Source organism: Lutjanus erythropterus, chromosome 18 (assembly GCF_056507025.1).
Source record: "Lutjanus erythropterus isolate fLutEry1 chromosome 18, fLutEry1.hap2, whole genome shotgun sequence".
In the NCBI taxonomy this organism is placed as follows: Eukaryota; Metazoa; Chordata; class Actinopteri; order Lutjaniformes; family Lutjanidae; genus Lutjanus; species Lutjanus erythropterus.
Window position 1 is genome coordinate 28,344,413 of NC_139334.1, and position 21,814 is coordinate 28,366,226.

The following is a 21,814-nucleotide window of genomic DNA, read 5'->3' on the forward strand; positions in this document are numbered from 1 at the left end:
TTACTTTTGTGGATTACATGACTTTTGTATTCACTTATAATTTGCTCATTGAGGCGAGATTCATTCTATAAGCCTCTAGGTTTATTTATAAATCTCACCTGCACAATTTTCTCCTTTTCTTTTGTTGTTGTGTTGTTGCTGCTTTGTTTTATTGTCCAAATAAATAAATAAATAAATAAATAAAACCAATTAGCAGCTAAAAAGCCAAATACTCAGAACTTGGTGGAGACCAAACCAGCACAAAAAGACATAACTCCAGATGAATGCTAATGCTTCATGTGTGCTGGATGTGTAAATTAGCATCTGTTTGCTAACCCGATTGTCTTAACAACTCTGTGCTTTTTTGTTTTTTTGTTACAGTATCAATAACTTATAGTATGGACTTAAAAATGCAAAACCAGTGGGAGGTGTACGACCTTTTTGCATTTCAGCTAACCAGAGAGGAAAACCACTTGTGCACCTGGGTTTAGTACTCACAGCTGTCATGCTAACATGTTCGTATTGGGAAATTTTAGCTGTGCAACAATTCTTGTGCGACTGGCTCACTTTAGCGTTAGCAAAAGAATGTACGCCATTCAGCTCCTGAGTCATACTTCCGGGCCCTTTTTTTTTTTTAGGTGAAAACAAACAAACAACAAACAAAGGTCTTTGCCAGTTTGAACGCATAAAATAAGAAAACTGTGTCACTGTTTAGGTATGAGCCCAGATCCTCTGGCCAGTCAGGTGAACAACAAGGGTCCTGTCAGTCCACTGCCATCAAAGTGCACAAACCTGACATATACAAGTACCTTATTGAATGTTCAGGTCATGTTTTTCAGACATCCGTCACTTTTTAATATCATATTTTGCTGTTTTGGTGCTGTTGAACCAAACTCCATTCTGAAAACAGGTGTTTTATGGTAGGGCTGCCTTTTTCTCACAGTAAAAACATAAGTTCCACCATCACTGAGGTGCTTTCTCAGCTAAAAGTCCAAATCAAGATCATGTTTTTGCACAAAAGAACTGTACTGTACATAACCTACATCCTATCGTCATCTTTTCACCCAATAGAAATTTTGATTGGATTGGACCAAGATCAGCTTGACCAAGCTTTGGCTGTTTGGTTCCACGCCTGTATTTTAGTTTGGATCAAACTGGAAAGTCCCAAAGTCTGGACCAAATGAGATAGTAGTGAAAACACCCTAACACTCTGCACATTCACTTTAATCTACAGAAATAATTGGCAAAATATGTAATTTACTCAGTAACATCATTAACTTACCTGTGACAAACACTGACACACATACTTGACTGGCTGCTTTAACAGTGAGGTGTGGTCAGGTACGCAGGTAGACAGGTAGGTGGACAATCCAGTTGTTTATTTTGGGCCAAATTAAATAATTGGATTAAAGGACTCCAGCAGCCACAGATAACAGATTTTCTTTCTTCTTTTTTTGTCAGAGCATTTGACTTATTGTTTGCTGTCAGGTTGTAAAGAGAATTTTTAACAGTTTTAACAAAACTACCTACCGACTCTTGAGATTAAGAGTAACTCATGGAGGCGTCCTATTAGTCTGAGATTTAAAAAAAAAAAAGCACTGCCTGTCTTATCTTATCCACACTGCACTAAAACAATACAATGGTTAATCATGTTTCACTAAAAGCCAGAGCCTCAAAGCTTTATTTAGTTTTTATGGCTACACACAGACTTCATACCTGAGATGATGAAACATCAGGTAACTGAATGGGAGTCGTTACCTGTGCCTGCAGGTATGTGTGTGTGTGTGTGTGTGTGTGTGTGTGTGTGTGTGTTATGAGGCGTGCCATTTCAATGAGTCACAAGTGGAAAGTCACTGTTGTGATGTTTACGCTACTCTCACTGGTAAACTGTTATGAAAATGAAAAATGCACAAAAGGAATTCAAATGTGAAAGTATTTGTTTATTTAGATTATCATTACATTTCCCATTTGGTATTTTAATTCAACATGAACACTTCTCCATGACTGAGTAACATTTATTGTGTTTAGATAATTTAGTTTTTACTAAAGATTAATCATTAATCGTGTGAATCATTTACTTTAACTGTGTAAATAAAATATGTTTGGTGAATTCATATCAGCTGAAAGTTTGTGTGGGTGGAAAACTCTCGTGGTAAATTTCTCCCTCAGAGAACAAAAGCCATTAGGAATTTCTGAGGGATATTCCACCCTGACTTCTCCACATGGAGAACACGGGAATGTCCATCATCCAACCGTTGGTTCAGGAGAGCTGGATATTCCCTTAAATCCCATCAAATCAGTGCTGTGAATTTCAAATATCTAGAATGAATCTCATTGGTTGAATGGTGGGCGGGCCAAAATACAACCGCCAGCTGCTGCTGCTGCTGTCAGATGTGGTTGCGGGGCTGTTTGTTTCAGTTGCTTTGAACAGAGTGCAGATCGCAGTCGAGTCTCATGAGAGCTTTTGTCTGACAGTGAAAACTGCAAATGCACTCAGGAGCTGAGTCATGAAGAGAAAATAAGAGAGGGACCTGGCTGCAGGGAAGATGGCGGACAAGGGCGCCGCCATAGCTCTACTCCATACCGGAAGTCCAAACCAGAAGTCGATACGAAGATACGAAGAGATAGAAATGTAAGCGAAAGTAGGGTTGTCACGACACCAGAATTTCAGTAGTCGATACCAATACCTGTGAATTTTCACGATTCTCGATACTAATTCGATACCACGATTAAAAAAAAAATAAATAAATAACACAAACGCAGAAACTCTGCTACTGCCCTATTCAGCTTTTTTTTTTTGCCTCAGTTGAATTCGAGTCATATTTTCTGTGCCTTTCAAAAGCTTCAGTGATTTTTGGCTGTGTTAGTGTGTGACTTTCCTCCTGCTTCTCCTGGTCTGGCTCACACTGATACTGTAAAGGGAAAAAAACTTTTAGTTTAAATAACATAAGAGACTGTCAGACAGTATCTCATCATGACACCTTACGTATAATGACGCAGACCGTATCGTTATGTTACGTTAAACGTCATCTACACGAGGGAACGACTGAGTGAGAGAGTAGAAGCCTGCACGGCTGCGCTTCAGCTGACTCTCATGCCAAAATGACAGAACGCAGCAGGCATATTCGGGTTCACTTCACTTGCCGAAGCTATTTTTTTCTAAGACGGCAGGTTTTATTCTTCAGCGCCACTGACTGCTCCGTGCTGCTCACACACGTATAATGCCCCCGTCAGTTCCCCCAAGAATCGACATGGCTCGCTGAGGGAGAAGTAGTATATTCAGTTCTGACGGTACCAGAAAAAAGCAAGTATCGAATTATTTTTTTCGTGTTGGTATCGAATCGGAAGTATCGGTTCTTGTGACAACCCTAAGCGAAAGAGTGTAAAATGATCTGTAAAGTTTTCTAGATATCAATGTTGTTTGACATCTCCTTTTTCAGATGCACCCCTCTATTTAACCAAAGAATCCAGTCTGGAGCTCACAGTCTTATCGTCCTCTGCGTTTGGGTGTCCTCTCTGTCCCAAATTCATTACTAAAACTGACTGTGATCCAGAGGAACCTTGAAAACCACTCAGCAAATGCAGTGCATGATAATAAGTATCTGTCTGAGATCATATAATTTTTATTTGTTGAATGATAATGTGTTTTTGCATGTATAAGCTTGCCACAATTTAATCAGTGTTATATTGAGTTGCATTGCTTTAAAGTGCAGTTTAACACACGGTTGTCTTTAGAGTCCTTGATGTTAGACTATCTGGATTATAATTTTCATGACATATTTGCCAGATAGGCATGGATCTAATTCTACAAATTGCCTTGCTCAGGCAACCACGGCAGAGACGGCCTCTGATAACCAACGACTGTGCATGGCTGATCCAAAGAAGTTCTGTGTTTTCCAGACATCACAAAACACAGGACAGAGGTGGGTTTAAAAGTTAATTTAAGAACTGAACACTTCAAGGCCTATTCACTGTTTTTAAGAAAGTGACTATCTTCTGTATTTGTGAAAATGTTTTCACATGCACTGTACAAGGATAACAATTGGATAGAGTATGTGTTTAATTTCAAACATAAAATGTTAACGTCTTTTATGCAGTTAGACTGTTATACCCAGATGCTGCGTCTCTGGAATGGGTGCAGTGCCAAATGTGCAAGGTCTGGCTGCACAAAGATTGTGCAATCAACTGTGGATGCACAGATATGAATGACAGACCAAGGTACTGCTACTTAAATATCTGTATGTAGTGTCACACAAAAATAAAAATGAACACTGACATACTAAGCCTGCACTTTTCAAAGAAAGGCTTAATGAATCTTTATTTAAACCCTATGAGAAAATGCCAGCTTGGGGAGAATTATTAACCCCAAATATTAGCTGTTTTCACAGGTAGTGTTAAAAAAAAGTCTGCTCTCTAAAACCATGTCCTGTAAAGACAACATAATGTTCCCAAAAGAATTTAAAGTTTTCTAAAGAAAATTACAGTTTTGACCCACAAGCATTACAATCATATTTTTATCACAAAATGTCAGGTGAACTTCAGGTAGAGGTAACTTCCTGTCTATAATCTGGAGATGCTTACTGATAAATTATTTTGCAGTAGCTGCTGGCAGTCCTCATTGTTTTCTTTGCAGGATAATGGATGCTGTTGAGCAAAGAGGGGGAGATCAAGGTAACTTTCAAATAGACTGTGTTGTTGGTAATTATATTCTCTATCAGTGATTACATGTTCACCCTTTACCCTTTGGTTTCAGAGCTTACACGATGATCTGATGAATGGAACGATCCGTTCCAGCAGGATGTTCCTATGGCAGAACCCATCCACCTCAATTAATTAATTAATTAACAGCACTTAAAACTGAGGACCCTGAACTTTAGTGACCAGCGGGTAAATGAAAATGTCATCAGTCATCAGGAAATTTTTGGGTTATTGTGGTCAATGTTTTATTCCTTTGGAAAACATAAAAACAAAACAGTGCACTCTGTAGAGCACCACAAGGTATGATTGGATCATTTAACTGTTTCAGAAGCTGATCAAAATCTTGGAAGAAGAAGGCATGACCCGACTGCAGGCAGAAATCATGATGGCCAGTGGGAGCCCGATTTAACTTTTGTTTTATTGTTCATTGTTTTGTTTTTTTTGTTTTTTTTTCAATTGTTTCATGTTCTGTTTCATTTGCTCATCTCCAGTGTTGTTCATACTTTTCATCTGTTTTTGATTTTATTTCTTTGTTTGTTTTTCTATTTTGGAAGATTTGGAGATGGAATACAATAAAACTTTTATCACAAAAAAAGAAGTCCAAGTCAAATTCTTAATTTTGTCAGCATGATAATGTAATGTGTTTAACTGTATTCCAGAAATAAAATAGAATTAACAGAATACTGACAATCTGACAATAGGAAAATCTAATTATTGGATTCATTGAATAGTTAAACCTGGAAATGAACACATCTCCAGACCCAGGAACTCCCTGTTCTGTTGCAGTCACACTTGTCTGGGGCCACTGTGTTACTCATGATGCCCCTCTCTCATCCTGGAAGATCCCTAGTGGGTGAGGAAACAACCAGCAGGATTGAAATCATTTAGCTAAGCTTTTCTCCTATGCTTTTGAGCAAAGAATGTGTGTGGAGTCTGTACTGTGTTTAATGATGGAATCGTCAGGTGGGCGGGCTGGGCCATATACAGGAAAGGCAGGGAGAGCATGCCAGCTTCCTGCAAACAAGATCATGCATAATATCTGGGCAATAGTCTTTACACTGTATTACCACTAATGATTTACAGTGCTGGCCTCCTTTTTAACACTCAACATAAATAACAATTACATTAACCATGCTAATATGGCTAACATGGCTACCTGGGCATATGGTGCATTTCCACTGTGTTGTACTGGTTTGACTCTGCTCTACTTGTTTTGTTGTTGTTGTTGTTGTTGTTGTTGTTGTTGTCGTTTTCGATTAGAAATAGTATCCGGTACTTGCCAAAACACCGCCGGCCACTGACTGGGCAGAAAGTATCGTCAAGCGTCACAAATGCGACACAGGAATCACATCTGCCATATTTTAAGCCACTGGCAACAGCGACCGTTCTTTTAATTTTTTTTCTTTTTCTGATGTTGCAGAGATGACTGCTCACAAAACCCACGCCATGGTCAATCGACCAAGTGAAGATGTTTATGTGTCTGGTTGCCGATTAGAGGACCCTGAGAGATCTGGACGGATCGACTCAAAACGAGAAGGTGTACCAAGCATTCACCTAGCTGTTAGCTACACATGGCTACCGGATGTAGTGTTTCTTTGAGCTAAATGCTAATGTCAGCATGCTCACACACTCACAGAGATGTGATGGTGTCCGTGTTCAGCGGGCGATGTTAGTTTAGAGCAGCGGCTCCCAAACTCAGGGTCGGGCCCCTCTGTGACCATGGACAAATATAGAATGATACAAGTTAAATGAATAGGATTTATGTCTAGGAAATAAACAAACAAGAGTTTGCTGATGCTATCCTGCTAAGATTTATTTTACTTTTTATCAGTTGTGTGACGGCCACAGGCCTCAGGTCAGTTCCTGTTCCTGCCTCTGCTTTCCCTCCCTGGTTGCTTGCCCCTCCCTCCTCGTTGGTGGATTGCTTTCACCTGAGCATGGCCTTTAAAAGCTTGGGAGAATCCAAGCTGGCTCTTTCTCTCCCTCCTGGTAGGCTGGTGCCTTTCAGGCACCCACTGGTTTTGTTTGGTTTGGACTTTGTTTAGCTTAGCCTTGGTTTCCCTTTTACACATTGCTTATGTTAGCACACACATTCAGCACCCAACACCTTCATTACACTATTGATTCTCATACTTAGTCATTTGGTTCTTTATGTTGCTTTATTTTCAATAAATTAATTATTTGTTTAAAAGCTGTTATTGTGTGGATCTCCCTTCTTTGTTATGCTCTCCAACGAGCTTGGCATAACAGTTGCTTCTCCTATAGACGAATCCAACGACCGCTTTGTGTGTTTCAGCGTCAAGCGGTGCCACCATCACTGCTGCTGGTTGTGTCTTGAAGTAAACCCAAAATTTGCTGTCAGTGCAAATAATCAGTGCAGTCATGAGTTTTTCTTTCTTTTTCTTTTTTTTTAATGGTTTCAGTTCAAATGTTCACCCTCACGAGATCTTGTGGGTCTGGGGTTCCCTTCTAGACACCATGGCTGATAGCTGGATTGGTGACGTTAAACAGAGGCCCTCAGTAACTGATGAAGGTTCCTTTTTGGAAGATTAACATCTTTAAAATTTTATATAGTAGTTAGATGTTGGTTGTGACAACAGTCAGAAATGGATAAAGAAAAGGAGAAAAAATGGGCCACCTCTGCCATGTTTCTCTCTTCTGTTTTTTTTGTTGAAATTTGACACAACTGTTGGAGCTGCACAGATTCTTCCCAGCTTCCTAAATATTGCTGACATGGCTTCTAACAGTGAGCTCACATACTGCAGACACCTTGTTTCACCCTCTCCTTCCAAGCATGTTAGAAAACCTTTCCATTCTGGGTTAATGTAGAAACATGGTGGTGCAACATGGTGGCCTCTGTGGAGTATAAACACAGAAAATCTCATTTTCAGATAATTATATATTGATGAAAATATACATATAAATATTATATTCCATTTCTGCAATTTTCAGTCAATAGAGCCCCCTAAATCTTTAATACATTGAACTATAAAATCAGAAACAACATAAAGTTAAAATTAAATTTCATGGACTCTCTATCTGAACCATTGCAGGCTCATGATTGAAAGAACTGACACATGAGACAACACCACACATCGATTCAGCAAACATTAAAAGGCAAAGTGTGTCGAGGGGAAACCAGAGGAACAAGAAACCCGCAAATGACGCAAACTCCAACTCCATAAAACTGAGTGATAAATCCAGGACAAGAATCACAATTACTTGAAAAAGTTTGTTATTTTCCCTCTTTTGTTTCAGCAAATTAGCTGGAGCCTTATGAGAGAGGACACACCCACTGGCCCTCAAGGTCCACACAGTGAGATCAGACAACCTGTTCTCTTTAACTGGACTGACCTCAGTGAGGATGGACGTGTCTTAAACTGGAGTTAAACTGGCTGCCGCTGTTTGTCCGGAGGACTGATCATGAAAAAACAAGTGAAATTTGCAGAGACTCAGACGGTTCACAGGCTCCATCAGGCTGAAGCTCTGCCAAGGTAAAGTTTTGATCAAAATAAGAAATATTCTGTCCTAATTCTCTTTTTTGACCTTTAATTTTGTATTAGACAACAATTTTCTGTTACTCTTTCTGTTGCAGGAGTACTGGGACAAATGAGTTACAAATGGGTGAGTTTAAATCCTGCAAAAAGACAGTTTTTATCAAAGCAAACAGGTCAGCAGTAAAGAAAGGTACAAGCAGAAATAATGACTCCACTGTTTCATCTTTTATAATCAGCCTTAAATCCACTGTATTCTGTCCATTTTGCTGTCTTTCCTCGGGTCAGATTTCAGAGCTGCATGCACTATCTCCTCGTTAAATAAACAAAACATGTCCAGTCCTGTCTGCTTTGAAACTCGAGCATCAGGTTTTCTTTTGGGGACGCAGCAGCAGTGTGAGGAGCTCAGAGGAAATCCTACACCCGAACCTGACCCGGGTCACGCCCGATCGCTTACAGGAAGAGCACTCTCTGCTCGTGCTGTTTTCTAATTAGAAGCTCTTTGGTTTGACTTGTTAACTAAGCCCACTGACAGGCCTTCAGTTATGACTCACGTGTGCCAAAGTACACCAGACAGTAGAGAACCTTTACAAGCCAAATGTCACCTCTTAAACTGAAAAAAGAAGGGTTATACCTGAGTGTTAGGGTTAGTATGGAGTTGACATACCTAACTCAGAATAACTGGGATTTTATTTATCAGCTTAGAGACACTTAAACATACTACAAGAAGTTTTAAACTGGTTATGATGCTTCTATATGACCTATATAAGAAAATAAGACCATCAGTGAGACTGGCTGTTTCTATATAGTATTATTTTTACATCAATTCATTGAATTTTTTGATGAATTTATTGATGTTAAAATAACATAAAACAAAAGTCCTAGTCTTACCCCATCTTACTCTTAATACACTTACAACAACAATTTATGGCCCTCGGTGTTTGTGATATTTTAATTCAGTCAGCTCAAAACAAATCAACCCATTTGCACAAAACAAGAACAAAATAATCAGAGCTGATACGTCAAAAATGATACGTAAAAACTTTCCAAAAGTTTCGGAGACTTTGTTTCCTGCCTTATGGTGATTTTTAAAGAATGAAAATAACAAAATAATAAGAAGACTGTAACAGCATCTTTATGCTAAGTGTTTTTTATTTATTTTTAATTCTCAGGAAATACACATGAACTTCTGTAATTTTTTGGCAAAAACTAATAATTATCGGTTCGGTTCGCTTTCATTCATGTATTTTTTGCCCCTGCCCCTCAAAAAATTGATGTGGCTGATTTTTAAAAAATGCATGCCTGTTTTCTTTAAAACTTTCCTTAAGAAACAGGAAGTCTGGTTTGGTGTAGCTGCATTGTTGTCTGGGTGGAAACAGAAGATGGAGAATAAAATGGGAGAAAGAGATGTGAAATTTTAAATGAATAAATCTGGAGACATACAGGAGAAATGTGAATCAGAGAGGAAATAGTTTCCAGGGGAAATCAGGAGGGTTTGCTAGTATGACCATAGGTTCTTCCATGGGCCTGGAAGTGGAGGGTGAGACGAGTTGGTTGCAATCTGCAAGCTAACTGCTAGTTGCCTCTAGATCCTGCAAACTGGACGTTGTTTTTCATGCACCATCTGGTGATATCAGGTTGGTCTGAAGAATTCTTAGACCTTCACCTCTCAGCAAAAGTCTAACTATGTTTTTTATGCTTTTTTTTTCAGCCACTGAGACATCGATCAGTCAAACTGTCTGTCTGTTTTCTCTCTGGTAGCAGCATTAAAGAATGCCAGCATCAACTTCAACAATGGTTCAGAAATCAACAGACTGCCAGCTGCCAGATGTGACCCACAGCTGCAACACGAGACGGCCATACAAATCCCCAAAACCATGACCGCAGCCCCGTTCCTGAGGGTAAAACTACTTTCCGTCGTGCTCTCTTTACACACCGCTGCCCGCTGTGCTCCAGTAATCAGTTGAGATTAACTGATGTGATTGATCTGATTCACAGTAGTGAAAGGTTAGTAGAGTCCAACACAACAGAATGAAGTGTAGTAAGAGAGAGAGAGAGGAACTGTATCAGCGTGAATCTCTGCAGTGAAACCTGACCTGTCTGATCCTCAGCACTCAGCACTGACACCAGCTCAGAAGGAGTATCTGTACACCATCGCAGCTTCCTACAGCACCGCACACGTCCGTGACCTCATCAGACAGCACTACATGAACGTGCTGCACAGGTGTATACGAACAGGTGAGGAAAGAAAAGGTGTGTCCAAGCCTGGTTTGTCCTTTGAGCCTTTCAAGGACTGTGCAGATCCATAATTACATTTCTTACACTTTGCACTATATACATTTTTTATACACCAGCACACTTCCTATAATTTTGTGGTTTTTATTGACATTGTTTTCAATGTTTAAGATACAGAATTAAAAATTTCTTTATTGTTACGCCCCATTATACAAGTACAACAGGGCAAAATTCTCGGGTTTTGGTCCCTTGACTTTGCAGCAACAACAATAAAAAACAGCGATATAAAAGGCAGTAAAAGAGCACGAAATAAAAAGCAATGCAATAAAAAATTATATAAATATTGGTCAGTCTGTGTAAAGGTGCAAATGTACATATTCATATGTAGCATTTGCATGCTGTGTATGTTTGTATAAATGCAGTTACATGTGGTTTGTGTGTTTTATTGGTATAGTACTCATCAAAACCAGCACTACAAAGTGCTCAACAAGAAAATACACACAGCAATGTATGAATAACCATGAAATAAAAGGGGAATAAAAATTTAAAACCTAAAAACAATAGGTGACCAAAAACCATGAATAAAATACAGAGGGTGAAATGGAAAAATGAAATGGGTCAATTAAACCTAAAACAGATCAGTGCAAAACTTAAATACAACACCAGTAAAAGAAACCAGTAAATTCAATAGTTACAAATTAAAATAAACCTAAAAAATTAAAAGAGTTCCTCAGGGATTTTATGAGCTCTCATTGTATTTCTTTGTTTTCTTTAAATAGGCTATAAATTGTAGTTTTACTTTTCTAAAACATGTTGAGACACTTTTGAGCGATAAAACATTTCAAACCAACTGTGACCTGATCTGAAACTGGACAAGCAGCTATTTTGCAGATGCAGATTTTTTTTATTTTTTTCCAGGAAGTTTCAAATGAAGGGGGAATTCTGTCACCCTGCTTTATATCTTGAGCAGAACAAAAACAAATGTTTGTCACGGCTCTGTTTGTAGGTCTCGACTCTGAAGGGGACGACCTCGTTGGGACTTTACCGAGGACTGAGGAGAGAAACAAACATCGATCAGAGGTTCCCTTGAGGGCAAAGCACAAGGAAAAGATGAATACTAGTGCAAAGAATCCTGGGAAATCCTTTCCTCCAAAAATCCCAAACAGGCAAGCCGGGTGGGACAAACACTTTATACAGATATTTGGATACAAAAACATGATTTAAAGGAGATTAGACAGACATATTATTTTCAAGGAGATAAATCAGTATTCTGAAAGCGGCTGAAGTTGAATGTTATGTCATAAAAAGTAACAGAACATATATTGTTTGAATGCATTTTCTTTTAATCTCGCCTTGTAAAGAACTGTTCTACAGAACCTGTAAAGAACATGTAACACTAATCTGACACTGTTTGATTAACATCGCAGACTTTCCAACCCGTCGGCATCAAAACAAAGAAATGTGAAGAAACGTACGACGACTTCACCTAAACTGAGGAGAAAAAGTCCGAGAAGTAAGTCAAAATGTTCTCAGTTTTTTTCTCAGTTAAGAAAAATGTCTTTGAACATGTGGTCATTTTAATTTTAGTGTAGTTTTATTTCATACTGAGCATCAATACAACACATCAACAAACAACACAATGCTGAACAAATACAACAAAACCAGCTGTTAGGGGCAGCAAAGACACATAAGCATTATTATTCTGAGTTAATCCATGATTTAACAGTTCATTGGCATCATGATTCATGTAAATGGATTATTTACATGTCAGTTTTTCCACTGAATAGTTGTCCTGAACAATCTCAACAACTGTTTTCTCCCCGGAGGCTCTGCTTTATATTATTTTCCTAGGAATTTTAGAGTTAATTTTGTGGACAAATATCTGTAAAAATCTATGATTATTATGTTTAAAATATGTATGTCTTTGCACCAGATGCTTTATGGGTCACCTAAATGAGCAGATAGTTATTTTTTATATGTAAAAACCATTTTTAAGTCAAAAATTTTGTTTTTTGTTGCCAGGAGTCAATACCAGGCTGCCGGAGGAGGAGGATGAGGATGAGGAGGATGAAGGATTGGACGACTCTCTGAGTGAATGTCTGAGTTTACTCTCTGTGGCAGACTGGGATGATGACACGTTCTCAGATTTATCACAGTAACATTTTGTGTAACCTGAGAATAAAGATCCGTCAGTTTCACAGCTCCAGGTGACGTACAAACCTCTGGGGGGGACAAATAATTACTGAAATGCAGAAAACAGAGTAAACACACACATGTTGGCGCCTGAGAAGCAGCTCAGTTTGCAGTGATCTTGTTTAAACTGCACCAGGTCATTTCAGACTCCAGTGCCCCCCAGTGGCAGCAAGAGAAAATACTTTAAAGACTTCATTTCCCGGAAATTAGTGCCTGTTATTGTGAAACAAAATGTGCACTGGGATCACATCTCATGGCTAAACTTGTAAGTGTTCACATCCACATCCAGCTTTATTGACAGCTTTGTGTTCATCTTAACAAACAGCTACAGAAAGGCTACTGTTTTTACTGCAATCTATCACGTGGAGAGGATATATTCAGTTGGAAATGATATTTTTGACATCAGACTCACCTTTATTAATTGTAAATCTCAGATTCTCCTCACATGCTTCATATGTTCTGTATTAAGTGAAATAAGGTTCTGCTAATTTACTTATTCTGAGAAATAAACCTTTATTTTACAACCAAACCTCTAAAACCCTCTTATTTTATTACTGTATGTGCAATGAAATATTTAACACTTCAATAAATTACTAAAAATGTGTCTCATGTCTTGTCTGATCTTTGTCCAACAGGATACTTTTGTTACATTAAGAAAACACACCATCTTCTCAACAGTTTTGGTCTAGAAAGCCAAAACCAAGAAACCTTGAATGGCCAGAAACAACACTGACAGTACAACTACAGTTTTGATCAGTTTTCAACAAAGCCCCTTAGTTCCAGCGAAGAATAATCTTTATTCTACAACACACAGTAATATTTTAGACAGCAGTGTGCTTTCAAATTTGTGTCGACACTTTGAGGAAGGACCTCTTTTAAAGGTCAGAGGTCAACTTTATTGTCAGTGGGCAGCTGCTGTGCAGCTCCTGGGAAGCAGCTCCTCACAGTGACCCCGTGCACAGAGCGGCTCCATGAAGAGTTCAATGCAGAAGAACTCTGACCTCAACCACATCCAACACTGCTGGGACAAACTGGAACGCCAACGGTGAGCCAGACCTTACTGCCAAACATCAGGAGTCGAGCAGACTGATGAGTTTGTGCTAAATGGGAGCAAAGGAACCTGCAGTCAGGATCCAGCGGTCTAAAAACCAGAGCAGTGGAGGCTGTTAGAGCTGCAGATTAATGCTCCTGGTTCTGTAATGAGATGTTTAACTGTCACATGTGGGTGCAAATACTTTTGGTCTTCAACTTGATCCAGGACATCTTTTGGAGTTTTTTTTTTTTTTTTTTTTTTTTTTTTGTTGGATCTACTGCTGCGGTTCCCAACATATTTCCTTAAGGGACACCTTTTCTATCATTGATCATTGATTGATCCAAATAGTGAACACAGTAAAAACAACAATTTTGTGTAAAATTAGCGATTTGGATGAATTCTGAGCAGATTATTTCCTGAATATAGCATCAAAGATGAGTTTTACTGACATGTTTAGGAACTTATTATAAAAACTGTCTATATTGTTTTTGAAACATACTCAATAGGTTCTCTCTCTTTTTTTTTAAACAAATAAATTTTTCTTTTGACTCTGGGCCATTGTTCTGTTAGTTCTTCAGTTGTTTTACCTGCACACTCTTCTAATGCAGGACGAGGTTGTTTAGTAGAGAGTGAAGGCTCTGTAAATATCATTTGTGCAGCTCTGTAATCTGATTTGTGTTCCGATCTTCACCGTGTCCTACTGTGAGACTTTATTATAGTTTCTATCTGAAATAAAAGTCAAAACTTAAGAATAAATTAAATAATTTCCTTTAATTTTCTTAAATGAAATAAGTAAATGAATGCCCCTTAAAACTAAGCATGTCCCGCCCCTGGTACTGGATAATACTGGATGGCAGGTAGTAGAGAACAATTTTTTAAAGCTTCTTAAGAACCAGTGATTTATTGTACACTTTAGAAAAATATAAGAAAGTGCATCTGTAAGTGTTAATACTAATTTTAAACACTAAGAACGGTAACAGTTAAAAAACAATATTGGAATTTTCCCTTAACTGTTCCTTCTCTACTACTTACTATCACATATTACCCATTACATTCATCACATTGTGCAACATTAATGGTTTGCACCATCAAAAAAGCAGAAGTGAGATTTTCAGTGTTATTTAAGACAAAACAACCGATGGAGTGAAATTAGATCTTTATTGTGGGGATGAAATGAACAACTGAAGGCCGACTACATGAAGCTAAAGGCCTGTCGGTTACATGTACAGGACATGACGAGGAAAAAAATAAACAAAAAAAAAAAAAAGAAAGGAAAGAAAAGAAAAAGAAAATGGCACCAAGTATTTCTTTTGATAACAAATACATGTGATATTATTGCGTTCTCTACAGTTACCAAATGACAGCTTGGATACAAGCAAATGCTGATGACATATAAACAATATAATACATAGGTTTTTGTTTTTTAAGAGTTAAGTTACTCATCAGTTTGTTACAGCATTAACATTGTGGTGACTGCAGGGGAGCTGCTGCCCCCTGGTGGAAAGGAATGAAACGACACACTGAGCCACGTTAACTCTCCTCCTCCTCCTCCTCCTCCTCCTCCTCCTCGCGCCACCGTTTAAGATTTCTTGTACTCGATTCTCTCCACCTTGACGTCGTCGCCGATCAGCTGGTAAACATACGTCACCACTGTAGACGCCTGGATGTCCATTAATACAAAAGAGGGGATGATGTTGCTGTAAGGAGAGAAGACAGATGTGTTTTAGGGTCAGGGGTTTTCCTGCACTCCTCGACGCCTGTAATTACAGTCAGCCTCGCTCTACATTTACACCTTTACACCTGTACTGTATGTCACACTGAGGAAGATCATCAGCTGCTGTGTCTTCTTCCAGAAAATCTATTTATTTGATAGAAAGTAGTTCCCAAAGACGGTGCTGTTGAATTGTTTTTGTTGTTAACCCTATAGTGTGTCGTACATTTCTAGCACAAAGCAAATAGTCACACTCAGTTCACAGTGTTCCAATTCAAATTAATCCTGTTCACATGAGAAGAAATCTGATGTTTTATAATCTGTGCAGAATACAAATAAGACTGCATGAAGGCCACTTTGTCAGTTTGGATTTGGGCTGAATGCATATGTACAACAAGTGCTTTTTTTATTTGAATGTTTAAATTAGCATTTGCAGCCTTTGTGTGTGTGTGTGTGTGTGTGTGTGTGTGTGTGTGTGTGTGTGTGTCAGTGACGGTGTGAATGTCTCCTCTACCTATCAGGTGCGCTGTAGGCTCCTGTGGCCGACCCAGGGTTGATGTAGAACTTGTTCTCGTTCTCAAATGCCTCGAACTTGTGCGTGTGCCCCGAGATGAGGATGTCGACATCCAGCTGCCTCTGGAGCAGCGCCAGACTGGCCATGTCGCCCCAGGGGATCACCTGGTGGCCGTGGATGAGACCGATCTTAAACTGGCCCACTGTGACCACCTTCTGCTCCGGGTAGTTCAGGTTCTGAGAGGAGAGGAACGTGTGACAAAAAGAAACAAGTACTGTTATGCTCTGTTGCTTTCATTTAAATTCACTGTTTGTTGTGTTGAATTAAAAAAAGCAATCCTGCTGTTACCTGACTTTCCCTGATAATGTCTGTACTTGCATTTAAAAATAAAAGAATATTCTTTAAATCATATGAAAGGCATAGAAAGTGCGATCATTTTATCTATTTCAGCCATATGTGGTTATACTGACCGCACGGAAAATGTTGCAGTTATGTTTTCACTCTCTCTTCACTCTTTCTCTTTATTAGGTATTTATCATTAGAGTTCTAGTAATTGTAAACTTCTGGCACTTCTAGTGTTTAGCCAGTGAAATCCGCTCCGTATGGCAGTTTTTTTTTAATGTGGCTGTTTCTAAAAATTGTGAACTAGGCAGGTAAAACTCAATTTGCGAGAAGAGAGCAATTACAATTCATTACGCAGAAATCGGTCTTTAGTGCTGGCAGGAGACTCATTCCTTTCTGTCTTGCAATTAAACATTCAGCCACATAAATTCTGCCTTTTTTACCCCCATCTGTGTCCTCAGTTCAAAACCTCTCATTTAAAATTCTTTCAAATAAAAATTCTGCTGGGTTTGAAGAAAAATGTCATGCCCCCAACACATTATTAAGAAAGTACTTAACAATTTTGCACCCACACTGACAGCTAAATGAATTTGACTGAATTAATTAATATCTTGCCTTTGGTCTCTCTTTTTCTCACTTGTGTTGTGGTGTGTAATGAATAAGGTTCTAGATTATTTTACTTTTGTCTGTAAAACAGACACAGACCTCATCGAAGTCTCCCCGCACTATGTGGACGTCTCCAGCGAGAGTCTTCAGGTAGTCATAGCTCTCCTTGGTGCAGAGGTTTCCTGTGCAGAGGATGTGCTGGATCTTCCCCGGGACCAAGAGCTTCTTGAACTTGGCTGGCAGGGTGTTGCACCGGTGGGGGATGTGCAGGTCACCTAACACCAGGACCAACTGATAGCAACACACACACACACACACACACACACACACACACACACACACACAAACAAATAAGTCAACTGTGTCTGTGTGATGTAGCAGCTGAACACTGAAAAAGGAAGTGGGCCGAGGATAGAGTCCTGCAGGATGCCGCAGGTCAGGATGAACACAGACTCCACCAGATCCATTATACTCCTCTGTTAGTTATTATTAAAGGGATAGTTTTGTTTTTTGAGGTACTAGGTCAGTGTATTAACTACAGTAGATTCCACAGTTTCGAGGAGCAACGGGAGCACCGCTGCAGAAAACAAAGCAATGTACTGCTGTGGACCAGGTCAGCAGTGAAGGATATTTTAGCAACACCCCGTTATCAGTTTAAGTATCTTTATTACATTTAGGTTATTTTCACCACTTTACCTTGCTGTTAAACAACCTCTTCTGGCAAGAAACTGCTCTTATATGAGCCTTTAATCACCATGAGACTCCTTTGGCAAAAACAGTCATTTTAATTTGCAGAAAACAGGAGTTGCTGGTCTACTTCTGCATCGATCAGTTAGTTTGTTTCTTGTATTGTGTGTGGTGGATCCAAACTATCCCTTTAAAACACTGAAGTTACACACTAACATAAACAAACTAAGTGATCGAGGCAGCAGTAATCGGCAACTCCTGTGTTCTACGAGATAAAATGACTGGTTTTGCCAAAGGAGTCTGGCGGTTTTGGAGAGAGAGCGATATTTAGTTTGTATAACAGCAGTTTCCTGTTGAAAATGATGGCAAGTTAAAGCTGTGAAAACTTTATACATAAAGTACACTTTTAACTGATATTGAGTTTTTTTTAGGGGGGCTTTTTTGGTGGATAAAATATATTTTGCTGCTGATGCTGTCCACAGCAGGACATTGCTTCACTTCCATGCTGGTATTCCTCTCCCCCAAACTGGGGGCCTGATGACCTCCATCTACTGTAGGTAATACACTGACTACTTTATATAACCCCACTTCAAATAGTCCAAACTATCCCCTTAAGTTGTGTTGTGTCTTGTTTAAAACCAATCAAAAACTGTCATGATTTATGTTATTGCACCCAAACAACCTACTACAGATTAATTCAGAATTGTGGATAAAAAGGCTTAATTCATAAAGCTCAAACTTGTAAATAAGCAATGTGAGTGAGTAACAAGCTGAGTTTATTAAGTGTCCGAGTTCAAACTGAGTTGTGAAATTTATTCCTTGCATAATATTAAAAACAGCCCATTGTAGAAAAATATGGATTGAATCAGCACAGCTGGATTTCAGACACTCAATAACAGATAAAGGACATAGGAGCAAAATAATTATGTTTTAACACAATACAAGTCAATAAGAATAAAACATCAACAAACCTAAACATTTATACTAAATGTGAAAGACATAAGTAACCTTTTAAATCCACTAGCCGGCAGAGAGATGCTGTAAACATGATTTTTTTTGTAGCATGTTACTGCTTTGGTGAGTATCAAACCTACATTTCAGGGTTCTATCCTGCACCATGTTTCACCAGGAACCGTGACAATAAAAGTTAAACGTGAAATTGAAGGAGTCATTTTTGTCACTTCATACACATGCATTTCAAAAACACTAGTAAGTTTTTGAATTAGTCACTAAATTCCTGAAGCTACTGCATCAAACGGTCATTCACTCTAAACATAAAACTGTTAACTTGGCCCAGATCGGATTTCCTCACCAAAGAAATGCGCCCAATCAGGACAGCTTATTGTTTCTGAAGTTGAAAGCCTTCATTCACAATGACTTCCTGTTTTGAAACAGATGAGTCACTTGTCAGGATTCCCAAATAAGGGATCACTTTAATTTGTGAAATGTGACCTTAAAGCCTGTTTGAGTCATCTTAGATTTGGTTCTTGAAATCTAATATGGGACCTTTAGGTTACCTAGTCTGACTTATTTCTAGATTATTTTGGGCAGATAAGTAAAAAGCAATTTCTTGTTTAGAATAACAGCCGAGAGCAGGTGTAACTAAAGCATCATAGCCTGCTGGACACCAGATCCCTGCACTGCAGTTGCTGAATTAGCAGCAGCTAGTTTCTCTGAAACGCAGAAACAGCAAACCTCCACACAACTGTGCAATCCCAATCCCGTGTTAGTGCGCCAGGCAGAAGAATGAGCAGAAAACAGGGACCCAACACAAAGCGAGGGCACTTACCCGGTGACCAGCCTGGTTGATTGGAGACAGGCAAGGAGGGGTGGGAGGAGGAGGAGAGTGGGTGAGATAGAGAGAAAGGCAGGATGTGCATGGAGAGAACGACACGAGGCATAATTAAAGACAAAAAGAAAGAGTTGGGACAAGAGGGGAAAACTGAAATTAGAAATTAAAAAGTGAATGGATTAAGGAGACAGATATTAATCATTCAAAAATAAATAAGAAAAGTTAAACGACAATGTGGTTGAATCACTTGTTAATGGTTGATGGTTAGTGATAATGATAAGTCAGTTTTCGCCTTACTGAGTGAGTGTGAGCAAATGCAAAATTATGTGGTGGAGCAAATCAAAGTGCTGACTGGAATTTGATTTTACTTTAGTAATTAACAACTATAGGGCTGCACGATATTAGGAGTGTCACAGTTTCAATATTAAATCAATTGAAATGAGCTTTCAGTTTCAAAAATCGAAATCAAAGGCAGACTCAGTGATTCTGTTTTTTCTTTTGTAGTGTCCAGCACACGTCCAAAGAAACACCTCAAAGATGACACAGCCCACCTTAGCACCCATTAAATCACACTTTGTACTCTATAGACCCCCTTTTAAAGATAAATTTGAAAATGTAAATCACAGCTGTCATGGCATAAAATCAATGATCTGTTGATATTTACAAATCCAGACTTAATAGTCTAAAAATAGCATAGCCATCAATGCTAAAATGTTCCAATCAAAAAAAATTCATTAAATTGTGACTTTAAAATCAAAAGTCAAATGGAATCATAGATTTGGAGAATGGTGACACCCGCACACAGTATTGTAAAAGAATAAATATATTTCAATTATTTAGACAGACACTGTAGTTGTGGTATATTTCACAATTAGGGAGAATTATCATTTTTGCATCACAATTTTAATTTTCACACAAAAAAGCAGCCCTAGTGGTTAGTGAAAATAATAAAGCAAATATATAGTTTTTTGCCTGTCTAAGTGTGAGTAAATGCAAAATCATGTTGTGAAACAAAAGTGATGCTGACTGGAATTTAGTTATAATAAACCAACTACACAGATTTAAACTGCACTGAAAGTTAATGTTTTTACAAATATTTTGCTCAACAACCTCTGAACAGTCCAGATAGGAACAGAAAGACACAGAGAGAATGAATGAGTTAATGAATAACATGTAGCTGTAGTCAGTTCTTTTCTGTTGAACTTGTTGTCTCACTTCAGAAATAATTTTAACTTTAAGAAAGTTACAGTTCCGGTTAATAACTGTGATAAACATCATAATTGCTGCACAGGAAAACGGGTACATAAGATAATGTAGCTGTTAGCATGTTGTTAGCCCAGCTAGCTAACCGGTTGGCAACCAAGGAAAAGTACAAAAATGTCGTGAAATAAAAAAAACAAACAACAAAGTAGGTTGATGAACAAACATGACAAACCGAAAGACCACCGTGCAAATGAGAGGAGAGACTTTAGGGGAGCTTGCGGCTTGTTGAACTGAATTTTGGGGGACTAAACTGTTCAGCTGTCATGTGATCGTTGATCCATCTCGTAATGAAGCTTCACTAAAAAAAACCCCCTGAAATTAAGACTATGAGGACGCGCTGAAACCAAGATGTCGGCCTCCTCACGTCGCCAACGAGTCAAAGACAACATCATGCAAGCAAAGTGCTCGAAACACGGGCTGTAAATGTGGTAAATTGTGGCCTTTTTCGCCATTTCATACTCACCATCTTCTATTTTGCTGTTTCTGCTAGTCAAGTTGAGGAAGCGCCTACGCACGTACAGCGTCAAGCCGTCAGCCAATGGGAAAAGAGCATATTAACGTATGCGTCAAACTAGATATAATACTTCCTGTTGTCCTTTCAAAATAAAAAACGTGGAACGTTAGTTGAGTACGGTAAGATAAGAAAAACTTTACGATCCTAGATAATTATTTTTTAACAGCAGCTCAAGGGTCAAAGGTAGAAAACAAATGAGTGATGAATAAATAGACAAATAAAATAAAAAATATAAATAAAATAAATAATTGTACAGGATAATTGCATGCATATTGTAAATCACACATAGTGTGAAGCCTTACACTAAGATTTTTTTTTAAATACTTCCCTGCAAAATGGATAATTACACTGAGATTGGTTGCACAGCAGGAGAGTCACAGGATAGTTGCACAGTATATATAGATATAATTGCACAGGATGATTGCAAAACATAAATATACACTGCATAGAATGTTAAGTTTTACTGCATGTATAGATAGATATATAGAGACCAAACAAATTGGAACAATTAAAGCAAAGTCCATAAATGTTTGTAATCTGTTCTGAAAGATAGATTACATGGCTAAAATTGTTTTAGTGATTCTGAAAACATTGCAAATGGAAACTCTCATGTTTCATCTTAAAGTAGTGGTTCTCAAATATGGTCTATGGTTAAAAAATACATTATTTATTATTATTATTATTATTATTATTGTTGTTGTTGTTGTTATTATTGTTATTATTATTGCTGTTCTACAAAAGGGTTTTTTATGG

General features: G+C 38.4%; 2 protein-coding genes across 3 annotated transcripts; one reads left to right on the plus strand and one right to left on the minus strand.

Moving 5' to 3' along the window:
• Positions 1 to 8,010: 8,010 nt before the first annotated feature.
• Positions 8,011 to 14,133, plus strand: fam216a (family with sequence similarity 216 member A). Its single transcript, XM_084742519.1, has 7 exons — positions 8,011 to 8,171; positions 8,273 to 8,301; positions 9,936 to 10,072; positions 10,283 to 10,409; positions 11,413 to 11,581; positions 11,834 to 11,919; positions 12,429 to 14,133. The coding sequence occupies exons 1-7, from the start codon at positions 8,101 to 8,103 to the stop codon at positions 12,563 to 12,565; spliced, it is 756 nt and encodes a 251-aa protein (XP_084598645.1). The 5' UTR covers positions 8,011 to 8,100; the 3' UTR covers positions 12,566 to 14,133.
• Positions 14,134 to 14,771: 638 nt separating this feature from the next.
• Positions 14,772 to 21,154, minus strand: vps29 (VPS29 retromer complex component). Of its 2 annotated transcripts, XM_084742789.1 has the most exons (5): positions 21,011 to 21,028; positions 19,282 to 19,293; positions 16,905 to 17,096; positions 15,858 to 16,093; positions 14,772 to 15,329 (listed from the first exon to the last, which is right to left on the minus strand). In XM_084742789.1, the coding sequence occupies exons 1-5, from the start codon at positions 21,011 to 21,013 to the stop codon at positions 15,212 to 15,214; spliced, it is 561 nt and encodes a 186-aa protein (XP_084598915.1). In that variant the 5' UTR covers positions 21,014 to 21,028; the 3' UTR covers positions 14,772 to 15,211. The 2 variants fall into 2 exon arrangements, with proteins under 2 accessions (XP_084598915.1, XP_084598916.1); XM_084742790.1 differs by lacking the exon at positions 19,282 to 19,293 and having other exon boundaries at positions 21,011 to 21,154.
• Positions 21,155 to 21,814: the final 660 nt, after the last annotated feature.

What these genes read in the sequence shown, in the direction of transcription:
- fam216a (XM_084742519.1), top strand. Translation starts at nt 8,101, where the DNA reads ATGAAAAAACAAGTGAAATTTGCAGAGACTCAGACGGTTCACAGGCTC. An exon ending in CAGGCTGAAGCTCTGCCAAG is followed by an intron (nt 8,172 to 8,272) that starts GTAAAGTTTTGA and finishes TTTCTGTTGCAG; the next exon opens with GAGTACTGGGACAAATGAGT. An exon ending in GACAAATGAGTTACAAATGG is followed by an intron (nt 8,302 to 9,935) that starts GTGAGTTTAAAT and finishes CTCTGGTAGCAG; the next exon opens with CATTAAAGAATGCCAGCATC.
- vps29 (XM_084742789.1), bottom strand. An exon ending in TGCGGGGAGACTTCGATGAG is followed by an intron (nt 16,094 to 16,904) that starts GTCTGTGTCTGT and finishes CTCTCCTCTCAG; the next exon opens with AACCTGAACTACCCGGAGCA. An exon ending in GCCTACAGCGCACCTGATAG is followed by an intron (nt 15,330 to 15,857) that starts GTAGAGGAGACA and finishes CTCTCCTTACAG; the next exon opens with CAACATCATCCCCTCTTTTG.